Source organism: Zootoca vivipara, chromosome 14, assembly GCF_963506605.1.
Source record: "Zootoca vivipara chromosome 14, rZooViv1.1, whole genome shotgun sequence".
NCBI classification, from domain to species: Eukaryota; Metazoa; Chordata; class Lepidosauria; order Squamata; family Lacertidae; genus Zootoca; species Zootoca vivipara.
The window spans coordinates 5,134,475-5,146,479 of record NC_083289.1 but is presented as its reverse complement, the minus strand read 5'-3'; the positions used below and the strand labels follow the sequence as shown (position 1 = coordinate 5,146,479).

At 48.6% G+C, this 12,005-nt stretch overlaps 1 protein-coding gene across 1 annotated transcript; it reads left to right on the top strand.

Moving 5' to 3' along the window:
* The first annotated feature begins 535 nt into the window (after window positions 1-535).
* LOC118092850 (C2 calcium-dependent domain-containing protein 4C-like) lies at window positions 536-3,439 on the top strand. Its single transcript, XM_035131478.2, has 2 exons — window positions 536-622; window positions 1,454-3,439. Exons 1-2 carry the CDS (start codon window positions 557-559, stop codon window positions 2,843-2,845), a joined length of 1,458 nt encoding a protein of 485 aa, XP_034987369.1. The 5' UTR covers window positions 536-556; the 3' UTR covers window positions 2,846-3,439.
* Window positions 3,440-12,005: the final 8,566 nt, after the last annotated feature.

The following is a 12,005-nucleotide window of genomic DNA, read 5'->3' as shown; positions in this document are numbered from 1 at the left end:
AGGAACAGGCAGGGTGCCCCCAGCCACCATTGGCTGGGCATCACCAGCTCTGGGCTCCCGTCCTGCTCGTGGGCTTCCCATACTGGGCACCGCCAGAACAAGAGGATGGGCTCCCCTTTGCTCTGACCCTGCAGGGCGCTTCTGCTGCTCTGATTCAAGAGGGGCTACGGTCTAGATTAAGATCTAGAAAAACGACACAAGACGGAGAAACTTGGTGCTGGCTGCTGCTAGAGCTGGCGGCGGCGGCTAGCTAGCTGGCTGGCACTGCCCTGGTTGTTTGCGTGCCCCGGGCAGGAGCTGGCGCTGCCGGGAAGAGCGCCCCTGAGCAAGCGGCGCCAGCGCGGCTCCTCCACCTTTACGCGACTGGCAGCTGCTGGCACTGCGGAGGCGGGAGGCGGGAGTGGGGCTGTGGGCCAATGGCAGGCGCCTCCGCGGCAATTCTCCCTCTTCCGCGGCTCGCGATTGGCTTCGGCGCGCCGCCGCTTGCCTATAAAGAGCGAGCCCGCGACGTCGGGCTGCAAACTCGAACGGAGTAGCGGCTCGAGTGTATAGCTGGATGCAGCAGCAGCTCTGTGCGCGCGGCATCCTGAAGCAGTTCTTGGGAAGCGGCCAACCCTGCAAGGTAGGTGTGAGGTGGTTTGTGCCATCAGACTTGCGGGGTTCATCAGGAGCGAGGCTGGGGACTCCGATCATGGGCTTGGCATCTAAGTGCGCTGGGTATCGCAGCCTTGAAAAGGCGGCCAAGATGAATGTCTACAGACTGGCCGAAGACAGACTGGCGTTTGGAGTTCTGCATAGGGGCTCTCCCCTTCTCTCTCGTTCCTCCCTTCTTAAGCAAAGAAACCGGTTTTAGTAAATGGAATGTATGTATTGAATTCTATCTAAAACTACCGGGAATTCTTCTGCACAAGGGAAAGAGTTTAGTGGGAGCCTGGGAAGGCTTGCTGGAGCCCGATCCTGTGCTTGTTGGCTCTGAAGCAAGGCGCACTGGATTCTGTGAGGCTTACTCACAAGTAAGCATGCCTGGATTTTTGCAGCTGTGGTGTGTAAACAGGCTTTAGCTCAGGCACCCCCAAACTGCGGCCCTCCAGATGTTTTGGCCTACAACTCCCATGATCCCTAGCTAACAGGACCAGTGGTCAGGGATGATGGGAATTGTAGTCCAAAACATCTGGAGGGCCGAAGTTTGGGGATGCCTGCTTTAGCTATTCAAGAGTAGCATTCAGCTATGTCCTACTTGGAGTAGACTGGAAGGAACAAACATGGCTGTTAATTTAGGGGGGTATACTCTTGAGTAAAAAGCTGAATGCCACCCATCACCTGCTGCCTACATTTAAGAGGGCTACCGGTATAAGATTTGAATGTTAGTTGGCTCAGCAGGTCCTGCTCCCTTGCAGGGTTGTTGCGAACAACCCAGAGCTATTAACACCTTTGTATTTCCCTTTTTTGGCAGGTTCTTCTGATCTCCTTCAACTCTTCTGTGGGACTCCTGAGAAGTCAGCTGGACTCAATGTGGTTCTTGGAGAAAGTGGGGGCATCCCCTGGAGAAGGCAGCCCACTGGGTCCGTCATTCCTGGGCTTGCCCCCCAGCCACCCTGTCAAGCCGGGGGGCCCTGCTGCAGCTTTTGCCAACATATTGACCCCGGACAGGATCCCGGAGTTCTGCATCCCCCCCAGGCTGGCAAATCCTCCTCCAGCGAAGAGTCCTAGTGCAGCCTTCCAGCCCCACCGCTGCCTCACGGAGCCCGGCTTGCAGCAGGCTGCCACTTCTGCTGGCGTGGGTGTCGACCGCACCCCCAGCCCATTCCTGCTGCCCCACCTCATTCAGGTGGAAAGTGTGGAGGAGATCCCAGGCCTGGAGGAAGAAGAAGGCACCAACTCAGACCCCCAGTCTCAGGCTGCCCTGTCCTTGCCTCACTTCCCCAAAGCGCAGACGTCCTATGGTTTCTGCACGCTGCTGGAGAGCCCTCACACCCGGAGGAAGGAATCCATCTTCCACAGTGACTCTTCTCTCAGCCTGGCCCTGCCCCGGCCCCGAGCCAGCAGCTATGGGGGCAGAGAGCTCCCCTCCAGCCACTCCATTGCCATCCAGTCGGTGGCCTGCCAGCGCCACCTGCTCAGCCGGCAAGGCCCCTGGGACAGCGACACGGCTTCTTCCAGCGAATCCTCGCCCTTCAGCTCCCCGCTCCTGGGCCGATCACCTCCGCTGCGAGGGCCCGGCTTGCTCTTCAAAGCCCGGAGCCAGGAGGGGCTGCTGGGCAAGGCCTGGAGGTCCCAGAGCAAATTGTCCAGCATGGGAAGAGCCAATTCCTTGTCCACCGAGGACAGCAGCTCCACGGACAGCAGCCCCAATGCCATTCGGCGGTCCTCAGACAGCCTCTTTGACCCGCTGACCTGCCGAGCCTACAGCCTGTCCCCGCTGCCCATCTTCCCGCTGGACGTGCCCTGTGGCGGCCGGGAGAGGCTTGGCCGGGAGAGCACTGTCTGCATGGACAAGGGCGGGCTCCTGCGGCTGTCCTCTGAGTACTGCCCCGAGAACCGGCGCCTGCGGGTCCGCCTGATCAGCGTGGAAGGACTTTACGAGCCCTTGGCGGAGCCCAAGAGCATCAACTGCTGCATCACCTTCTCCCTTGTGCCTGGCAAGACCCAGAAGCAGCGCAGCACAGTCATCAAGAGGAGCCGCGACCCCATCTTCAATGAGGACTTTTTCTTTGTGGGCATCGCCGAAGATGACCTCTGCAGCCTCGCGGTGAGGATGAAGGCTGTGAATAAAGGGTGCAGCTTGAAAAGGGACCTCGTTTTGGGGGAGAGCGAGGTTCCCTTGATGAAGCTTTTAGCAGGTTAAAAAAGAGAGAGAGAGAAACGACTCTGTCTTGCAACCTGAGATATTTTATTTATTTTTTCGTACTTGGTGTGTTTTTTTGTTTTAAAATAAATATAATTTTTACTGAAACTTGCAAATGCTTCTCTTTTGGTAGATAAATAGGAACCGCTACAGCGGGAAGGTAAACGGCGTTTCCATGTGCTGCTCTGGTTTGCCAGAAGCGGCTTTGTCATGCTGGCCACATGACCTGGAAGCTATACACTGGCTCCCTCGGCCAATAATGCGAGATGAGCGCGCAACCCCAGAGTCGGTCACGACTGGACCTAATGGTCAGGGGTCCCTTTACCCTTTACCTTTAGGTCAGTAAATGACTTTGACTTGAGCGAGACTTGCAAGTTACACACAAATGCACAATTCATGGTTCTATTAATCCTATGCACCTGTGCTTTGGCAATGTCCCATTGAGCTCTCCATCAGGCTTGCACCCAAGGAGGTGTGTACAGACTTGCAGCTCCAGGGTTTGTGTATCATCCAGAGTGCTTTACATTATCCTTAAAACAATCCCCACACGGCAGTTGTGGCTGAAGGTGGTTAGTTTCAGCCTACAGCTGGAGAGTCCCAGGTCATCTCTGCTCAGCCAAAGAGCTCACTCACTCAGGGCCTCTCCTACCTAAGAGGATGGCTTTGAAATGTAATTTATGAAAATATATTTGAAGTTTTCTCTCATTTGAACACAACGGGGCTTACTTCTGAGTAAACACACACAGGGTTGTGCTGTGAAAGGTAGCAGTTTACCTTAGACCTCCTAGTGAGTTCATAGCAAGTGAGGGTATTTGAACTGGGTTTTTTTTTTAGGTTCACAGTTATGGCGGCCTAAACAGTACACAAAATTAGCTCTATTTTTATCAAGCCATCGGGGTACATTAGCCTTCCTCAATCTGGGATCCTTCCAGTACAGAGTGCTCTACTTTGCAGTGTAAAATACAAATGCCTGTGAGCTTTGTATAGGAACATGGCAGAGTACCTCTTGCATTTCATCACCCTTTTAGCATCATAGCTTATAGTTCATACCCATTATAAAGAATGGCCAACTGAGGCCAGCACTCAGTGCATCTGATGAAGTGGGCTGTGAGCCATGGAAATTTAAGCTACAACAAGGCTATAATCTCAAAGGGATTTACATACCGGTAGTACATAGCTCTAGCGAACTCACTAAGGTTTACTTCTGAGTAATGGGTAAAGGATTGCACTGTCAATCTATTAGACCTGAGGGTGCCACAATGTTTTGGGGCTATACTTTTGAGTAAATATAGCACTGGCTGGGTTGTTGGGTTTTGTTTCAGTAAGAGGTGATGATGTGAAGAGTTAATCCAGAAGTTCCCAACAGGAATTGGATCAAAGAAGAAATGTGTACAAAATAATCCAAGCAAGGGTCCATTTCTTCAGTTTTGGCAATATGTGAATGTTCAGGCTGAACAGAAAGAACTCTTCCATCAAACAGAATTTAAAGGCCGCTTGCTTTTAGCTAGACACTGAGGAAGCAAACAGTTTTGAAATCTTACGTGATGATGGCTATGGCAGCTTGCCTGCTGAATCTGTGAGGGAGTCTGAGTGGAACAGGAAGGGAGAGCTTGGGTGTGTATTTTGAGCCATAATCCAAAGCTGCAGTTGTGTAGGTTCCTAACTGGGGAGGGGCTGACTTTGTGCACTACCCCATTTCCTTTAAAAAATAGATAAAAATATTTGTGTTTTTTTTAAGTGCACAAATAACAAAAAGAAAGAAAACAATGAAAAATAATAAAGCTTCCCATCCTGGAAGGACAAACGCACAATTATACAAAAGCACAAATAATAATAATATTAACAATAATGATATAGCACAACTCCAAAGGGATAAAAATGCGAGTTGGGGGTGGGGAGTAGGCTGTCTGCCAAGACCTTTCTAATTCCTGGATCCAGCAAGTGTTAAGCATTAATTCAAATTCCTGGAATATCCAGGCTAGCTTCCTGGTGAGGTAATGGGTCATTAAGGTAGCAAAGGAAGTGGCTCCAAGGCTGTGGCTATGGGGGAAGCAAGACCCCTTTGGGGTGTTCATGCTGTGAACCCCTCCATCATAGGCTCAGGTAGTATACATGTTTAAATAAACCATAAAGACACCACAGTCTCTGCCTGGAACCCATGGAATCTCACACTGCTTGGAGAATGGGGTGGCATGCAACAGTATTGACTGGTAGAAAGATTCCCTTGAAAGATAATGAAGATTTATAAAAATCAAAGTGTTTTCCACCTGCGTGTTCCATCATTACTGACAACAAGGTTTCTAATATAGTCCTAAATGAGCCAGCCTGATGGCAAATGCTGGCAGCACTGAGTGACCACAGGCCTCAACATTTGTATGAGAAGTGAAACCATGCCATATGTTACTACCCCATTTCCCACTTCTTGTATGCTCAGCAGGGAGGAGGGAATTCCGTGCCATCTCCACATCCTGGAGACCTTTGTTCTGGGGTGCAACAGGCCAGATCAGGAAAGTTGTGAGTGTGGCAAATTGTCAGATCCCCCCAAACAACGAACAAGTTCTTGCTTTGCACATGCACCCTAGAAGTCTGGCCAGTGCTGGCCGTGTGGGAGAACTCTCAGCCCTGCAGAGCCCCACCTTAAGGGGAGCCTCAGGGGGCAGGGAGAGTGCTCTCATGAGCCCCATTTGGGCAAAAGGGTTCCTGAATTGCAGGGAGTTGCAGTGGGTGATCCACTTTGTTCCTTCCACCTCCACAATTCTATGATTCTATCCTTGGGTCTTGCTTGAGGGTTCCCCACAGGCTTTGGGTTGGCCACTGTGAGAACAGGGTGCTATGGCCTGATCCAGCAGGCTCTGCTTAGGTCCTTACATTCTTAAGTGTCTTGCCTGAGGTTGAGGGTGCCCCAAATCCTGGACAGGACACAGATGTATTCAGGGGCATAGGAAGGGGGGCAGGGGTAGGTGGGCCACCTCGGATGCCATCATGGAGGGGGTGGGGTGACAAATTATCAAGGAACAATTACTGCCCTACTAGGGCGGTTCATGAAAAACTTTTTTTAAAAATGCCTGCTCCAAAGGTCTTATCTTACTACACTGGGGATTATAAAGCTATACAGTGGAACCTCGGTTTATGAACGCCGCGGACCCATCTGGAACGGATTAATTCACTTTCCATTACTTTCAATGGGAAAGTTCACTTCAGTTTATGAACGCTTCAGTTTATGAACAGACTTCCGGAACCAAATACACCCATGCTTCGGGTTAAGTACGCTTCAGGTTGAGTACTCCGCGGACCCGTCTGGAACGGATCAATTCACTTTCCATTACTTTCAATTGGAAAGTTCACTTCAGTTTATGAACGCTTCAGTTTATGAACAGACTTCCGGAACCAATTGTGTTCATAAACCGAGGTACCACTGTATATGAAATTTCATGCATATCAGTTAATATCTTGACCCGAATCACTCTGCTTATTTGCCAATGTTTTTCTTTTGAAAAGTTTGAGTTGTTTATATTTCTGCCATAGCTGCCAAGTTTTCCCTTTTCTCACGAGGAAGCCTATTCAGCATATGGGAATTTCCCTTAAAAAAGGACAACTTGGCAGCTATGATTTCTGCAGAAGAAACACACTTCCTGCCTACAACTCCCTAAGGGACTGGTTGGATAGGAACAACATTTTTTCAGGAAGAGACTTTATCTTTGCTCAGAGGGAAATGGGGAAGATGCAAAGACAGATTTAATGTCTTTATCTTTATTACAGGAAGATGGTGATAGATGATTTTCTGAACTCACTTTCTGCAGGACACCAGGCCCTGAATTACTCTAAGGAAGAGGAAAGCAGCAGCCTTGGCTTCTTCACTCTTAAACATTTTCAGTTTGGAATCTATTTGTTTCAGCCCATATTAGTGACCATAGTAGAATCAGTTGCTGCATCAAAAATAGCATGAAGTAATATAAAAAATAATCAGCTTCACAACATTATAGATATACCATAAAGAATCACAAAATTGTAGAGTTCGGAGGTTTTTTTTTATTTATCCATTGCTGTATTAGGTAAAGGTAAAGGGACCCCTGACCATTAGGTCCAGTCGTGACCGACTCTGGGGTTGCTGCGCTCATCTCGCGTTATTGGCCGAGGGAGCTGGCGTACAGCTTCCAGGTCATGTGGCCAGCATGACTAAGCTGCTTCTGGAGAACCAGAGCAGCACACGGAAACGCCGTTTACCTTCCCGCTGTAGCGGTTCTTATTTATCTACTTGCACTTTGACGTGCTTTCGAACTGCTAGATTGGCAGGAGCAGGGACCAAGCAACAGGAGCTCACCCCATCGTGGGGATTCGAACTGCTGACCTTCTGATCGGCAAGCCCTAGGCTCTGTGGTTTAACCCACAGTGCCGCCTGCGTCCCATATTACCATAGTTCTAATTTTACTACCGTACTAACTAGACCAGGAGACCATATCCAATAATAGGCAAGATCAGATTAAGTCAGGGTAATTGTATCTTGTCTTTTCCTCATCATCTTCTGAAAATGGATTCTACTCCCATCGCCCTCAGCCTCACCACATAGACACTTGGAAGCATAGCTGCCAAGTTTTCCCTTTTCTCGCGAGGAAGCCTATTCAGCATAAGGGAATTTCCCTTAAAAAAGGGAGAACTTGGCAGCTATGTTTGGGAGCATTATATATTTCAGCAATAGCTGCTGCAATACAATTGACAATGCTTCCCCGCCCCTCACAATTCACAATTAAGTGATTGAAGCTTTCCAAATATTGAATTTTGCAGTGACTTAACGGTACTGGAACTGATTTTTTTTTTTAAGCAAAAGACATACAGCTCCCTCAACCTGTGATTCACAAAGGCACAAGATGCAGCTGAGCTACCTTTGTGATAGCCATTTTTATCATAAAAAAATTTCTTCAGTAGCACCTTAAAGACCAACTAAGTTTTTATTTTGGTATGAGCTTTTGTGTGCATGCACACTTCATCAGATACACGAAAGCTCATACCAAAATAAAAACTTAGTTGGTCTTTAAGGTGCTACTGAATGAATTTTTTTATTTTGTTTCGACTCAGACCAACACGGCTACCTACCTGTAACATTTTTATCGTGATAGCCATTTTTATTACTCCCCAGTGCAAGCCTTGAGACTTTTCTTTTGTTTTCTAACAGGACCAGGTTTTTTTAAAGTTTTTTTTTAAAAAAACAGGTCTTATTAGTTTAAAGAAAAGATGAGTAAGAGGTGACACAATAGAAGTTTGTAAAATTATGCATGGCATAGAGAACGTAGATAGATAGGGGAAGTCCCCACCCCCTCCTCACACCAGAACTTGGGGGCATCCAATGAAGCTGAATGTGGGAAAATTCAGGACAGATAAAAGAAAGTCCCTTTTTACGCAGCACAAAATGAAAATGCCCATGCATTCAAGGGCAGCTGCCCTTCCAACCAACCAAAATCAATACAAATCTGAGTTAACAAAAGCCTGCCCCCTAAGAAAAATCCTGGCTACACCCATGCTTGGATCGCTTAAACAAATTCATGGAAGACAGGGGTAGTGAAGGCTCCTAGCCAGGATGGCTCTGCTCTGCAGCAATGCTTCTAAATTCCAGTTGCTGGAAGCTGCAGGATGAGAGAGGGCTCTTGTGCTCGCGTCCTGCCTGTGGGTTTCTCCCAGGCATTTGGTTGGCCACTGTGTAAGGTTGCCATACGTCTGGATGTATCCGGAATACTGCAGTTGTAGCCGATAAAAAATGTGGTTTTGGCAGTTTCCCTTTAAAATAGCTCATCAACTTTTCCTACCACTGTGAGAACAGGATGATGGACTAGATGCGCTAATTGCAGGGCAATCTTGAGCAGGTCACGCGCCCTGGCCCTGAGGGGCGAAGAACGCTCCGGCGCCCCCGCCCTCACAGGGTGCAGCATGGATATTTAATGTTGTCTATTTTAATATTTTATTGTACGGAGCCCCCCCTCCCCCTTCTATGACATAATCTTCAGCTGGCTCCTGCTGGGCTGAAGCTTGCAAGCTGCATGCACAGTCTTCTCCCCTCGCCCCAAATATTTTATTGTCACATATTTATACAGTCTTCTTAATATATATTTATTAAATGAAAGCCACTCTCACCCACCTGGAACCTAAAGCCCTCCTTCTGCCACCTAGAGGGGGCCAGGCACACCTGGAGGTCTGGTAACTCTAGAGGTGAGATATAATTATTTCATAGAAATGAAACATTTCCTCCAGCTCATCTCCACCCTGCCCTCCTTAGAAACGGCCGTGTAAACACCATTGATCCTGGGCTCTGCTGAGCCACCATCACCAACGCTCAGATGCAGGTAGGGGAGGGTTGATGGTTCGGGGGCAAAGGTTCCCTCCTGCCTGTTTGACTGCCAGCATCCTCAGTACGTCAGCACCAGTTGCGCTGGATGAAAGGATGTAAACAGGTGAAAGCTTAGCGGTGGCAACAGCACGTAGGTTTCATTTCTGGGAAGATAAACAGGCTTTCAAGGGTTCACAGAAGTAAATATCCAGAGCAATTTGAAAAACATTAAAGTTACATAATATGCAGTAAAACAGCCTATTGATCTATAAAACAAACTGCAGCTGCTTTTAATAACCCGCCCTGTCACCCCCACTCCCCACCCTTGGCTCTTGGCTTCGCTCATCCGTGGGCTTCAGCGATTTGCTCAGGGCGCCTTCGCCATTGTAGCCCAGTCTGATTTTGCTGGAAGTGCTCCATGACATCTATTTGTCTGCTGCTGATCTCAGCAACCCAGTGTCTCTTCGTGGAATTGGTTTGATATGGATGAATGTTTTTATCTTGTTTTTCCAAAAACACTACCGCTGTGCAAGGGTTAATTTCAATTGTTGTGGGTATTGTCAACATGCACAAATCAGAGGAAACTCCATGAACTTCTATAGCTGTCATGTTTCTCTGATGCCATGTTGTGGAGGCCCCTTTCTGTTGGTCCAGCTCTTGGAAATAACTGATGCAGGCTGATCCTCTCACTGTATTAATCTGTTTGTTCATTTTAACTCTCGGAATGCCATGAGTTTTGTTTCCCTGCTGAATTTATGCTGCTTTTGCAGGGTGTTTTTTGTCCCCTGTGTAGTCAAATTGTTCTCTTACACATTTATTGCAAACCATCCAGAGAGGCCCTTTTGTTTTCGGGCGATTTATAAATTGCTGTAAATAAATAGTGTAGGAAACAATTCTTAAAACAAGAAAACCATCCATCAGCAGAATGGTGGCAGCACATTAATGAGCCATAGCTCATTAGCCACAAACTCAGGAAATCATAGAATCACAGAGTTGAAAGAGACCACAAGGGCCATCCAGTCCAACGCCCTGCCAAGCAGGAAACACCATCAAAGCATTCTTGACATATGCCTGTCAAGCCTCTGCTTAAAGACCTCCAAAGAAGGAGACTCCACCACACTCCTTGGCAGCAAATTCCACTGCCGAACAGCTCTTACTGTCAGGAAGTTCTTCCTAATGTTTAGGTGGAATCTTCTTTCTTGTAGTTTGAATCCATTGCTCCGTGTCCGCTTCTCTGGAGCAGCAGAAAACAACCTTTCACCCTCCTCTATATGACATCCTTTAATATATTTGAACATGGCTATCATATCGGCCCTTAAACATCTCTTCTCCAGGCCAAACATACCCAGCTCCCTAAGCCATTTCTCATAAGGCATCATTTCCAGGCCTTTGGCCATTTTGGTTGCCCTCCTCTGGACACGTTCCAGCTTGTCAGTATCCTTCTTGAACTGTGGTGCCCAGAACTGGACACAGTACTCCAGGTGAGGGCTGCTTTCTCCTCCTTCATACCTGTCCCCCTGCCACCGACAGGAAGGACAGGTCTCAGGGTTCGGAGAAGCGCTGCACAAGCGCTTCTCCGAACCCCGGGATGTTCTAGCGCCCATTTACTCAACGGGCTGAATTACACTAGTTTTGAAATAACTGGGGTTCTTGCTGCCTTTCCCAGAAGAACCAGGAACAGGGCAGCTTGACAAACAAATACCCCTGTGCTTAAAAGCCAATGCAGGAGGTTGCCAGGCTACTAATGACAGCGTGGAGAGTCTGGGCGAGGGGCTTGAGCTGGCTGGAGGTGCAGCAAATGAGAAGTGTGGGTGGGAGAGAATGAAATTGGATCAGAAGTAGGGAGTGGGAGAGGTGGGGCGCTGCTGCATGAGAGAATATCTAGCCAGGGAGCTTTTCTGTGTGCCCAGAGCAAAATCTTGAACGTGCTGCAGGGCCAGTAGCTGGTGGCTCAGCCCAGATAACTTGCCCATCCAGCTCCTATGGGTAAGGCAGAGGGGGAAATGGTCTCTGATGAAGCACAGTGCTTCTCAGCCCACTGGGCAAGCTTGGAATGGGTATGGGAGGAGCAGTGGCCTGTTTTGGCCAACCTATGCAGTAATGTTTTCATTGGCTAGGGTGCCATGTGCCCTGCTTGACAGAGGACAGACCTCTGTTTGAAAGGGTTTCTCTCTTGGAAGGGCTGCCCAGGGCCAGCCTGGTTGAAAGCAGGCAGAACAACTCACAGCTCACCTGGTCTTCTCCACAATGGGGATGTGTTTTGGATTCCCACTTAACATTGCAGTAAGTCTTTCTATATCTGTATCTCTGGTTGTAAATTAGCATATGCAAATTATATGCAAACATGTGTCCTCTTCACTCCTCTTATTTGGGTGATGTATTAAGGGCCCAGCTAACTTCTCTTTCCACAATTTCATCTTTTGGCTGGAGTCTTGGAGGGAGGCGGGACACAAAAACTGAATTGCTGCTCAGGTTTTTTATTCAGGGTCTGCAGCAAATTCAAGTTCTGACATAAGCTTTTCTAGGCCTGCCACTCACTATTTGCATCATTTTATTCCAAGGAGCTCAAGACACTGTATGTGGTTCCCGACCCATGTTCTTCTCACAACAGCCCTGTGAGTTAGGCCTGACTGGGACAGACTGACCTGCAAGGGCGTCACAATGGGGGGGGGAGTGATGAGGGCGGTACGCCCCGGGTTCCACTCTGGGGGGGGTGCCACTTGGCGCCCCCACCCCCACGACTCCCAAGCCAAGCCTCCAGCCTCCCGGTAAAAAGTCCGTGCCAAGTGGTCTCCCCACTTCTACTCTGATACAGTAGAACCTCGGTTTATGAATTTTTGGTTT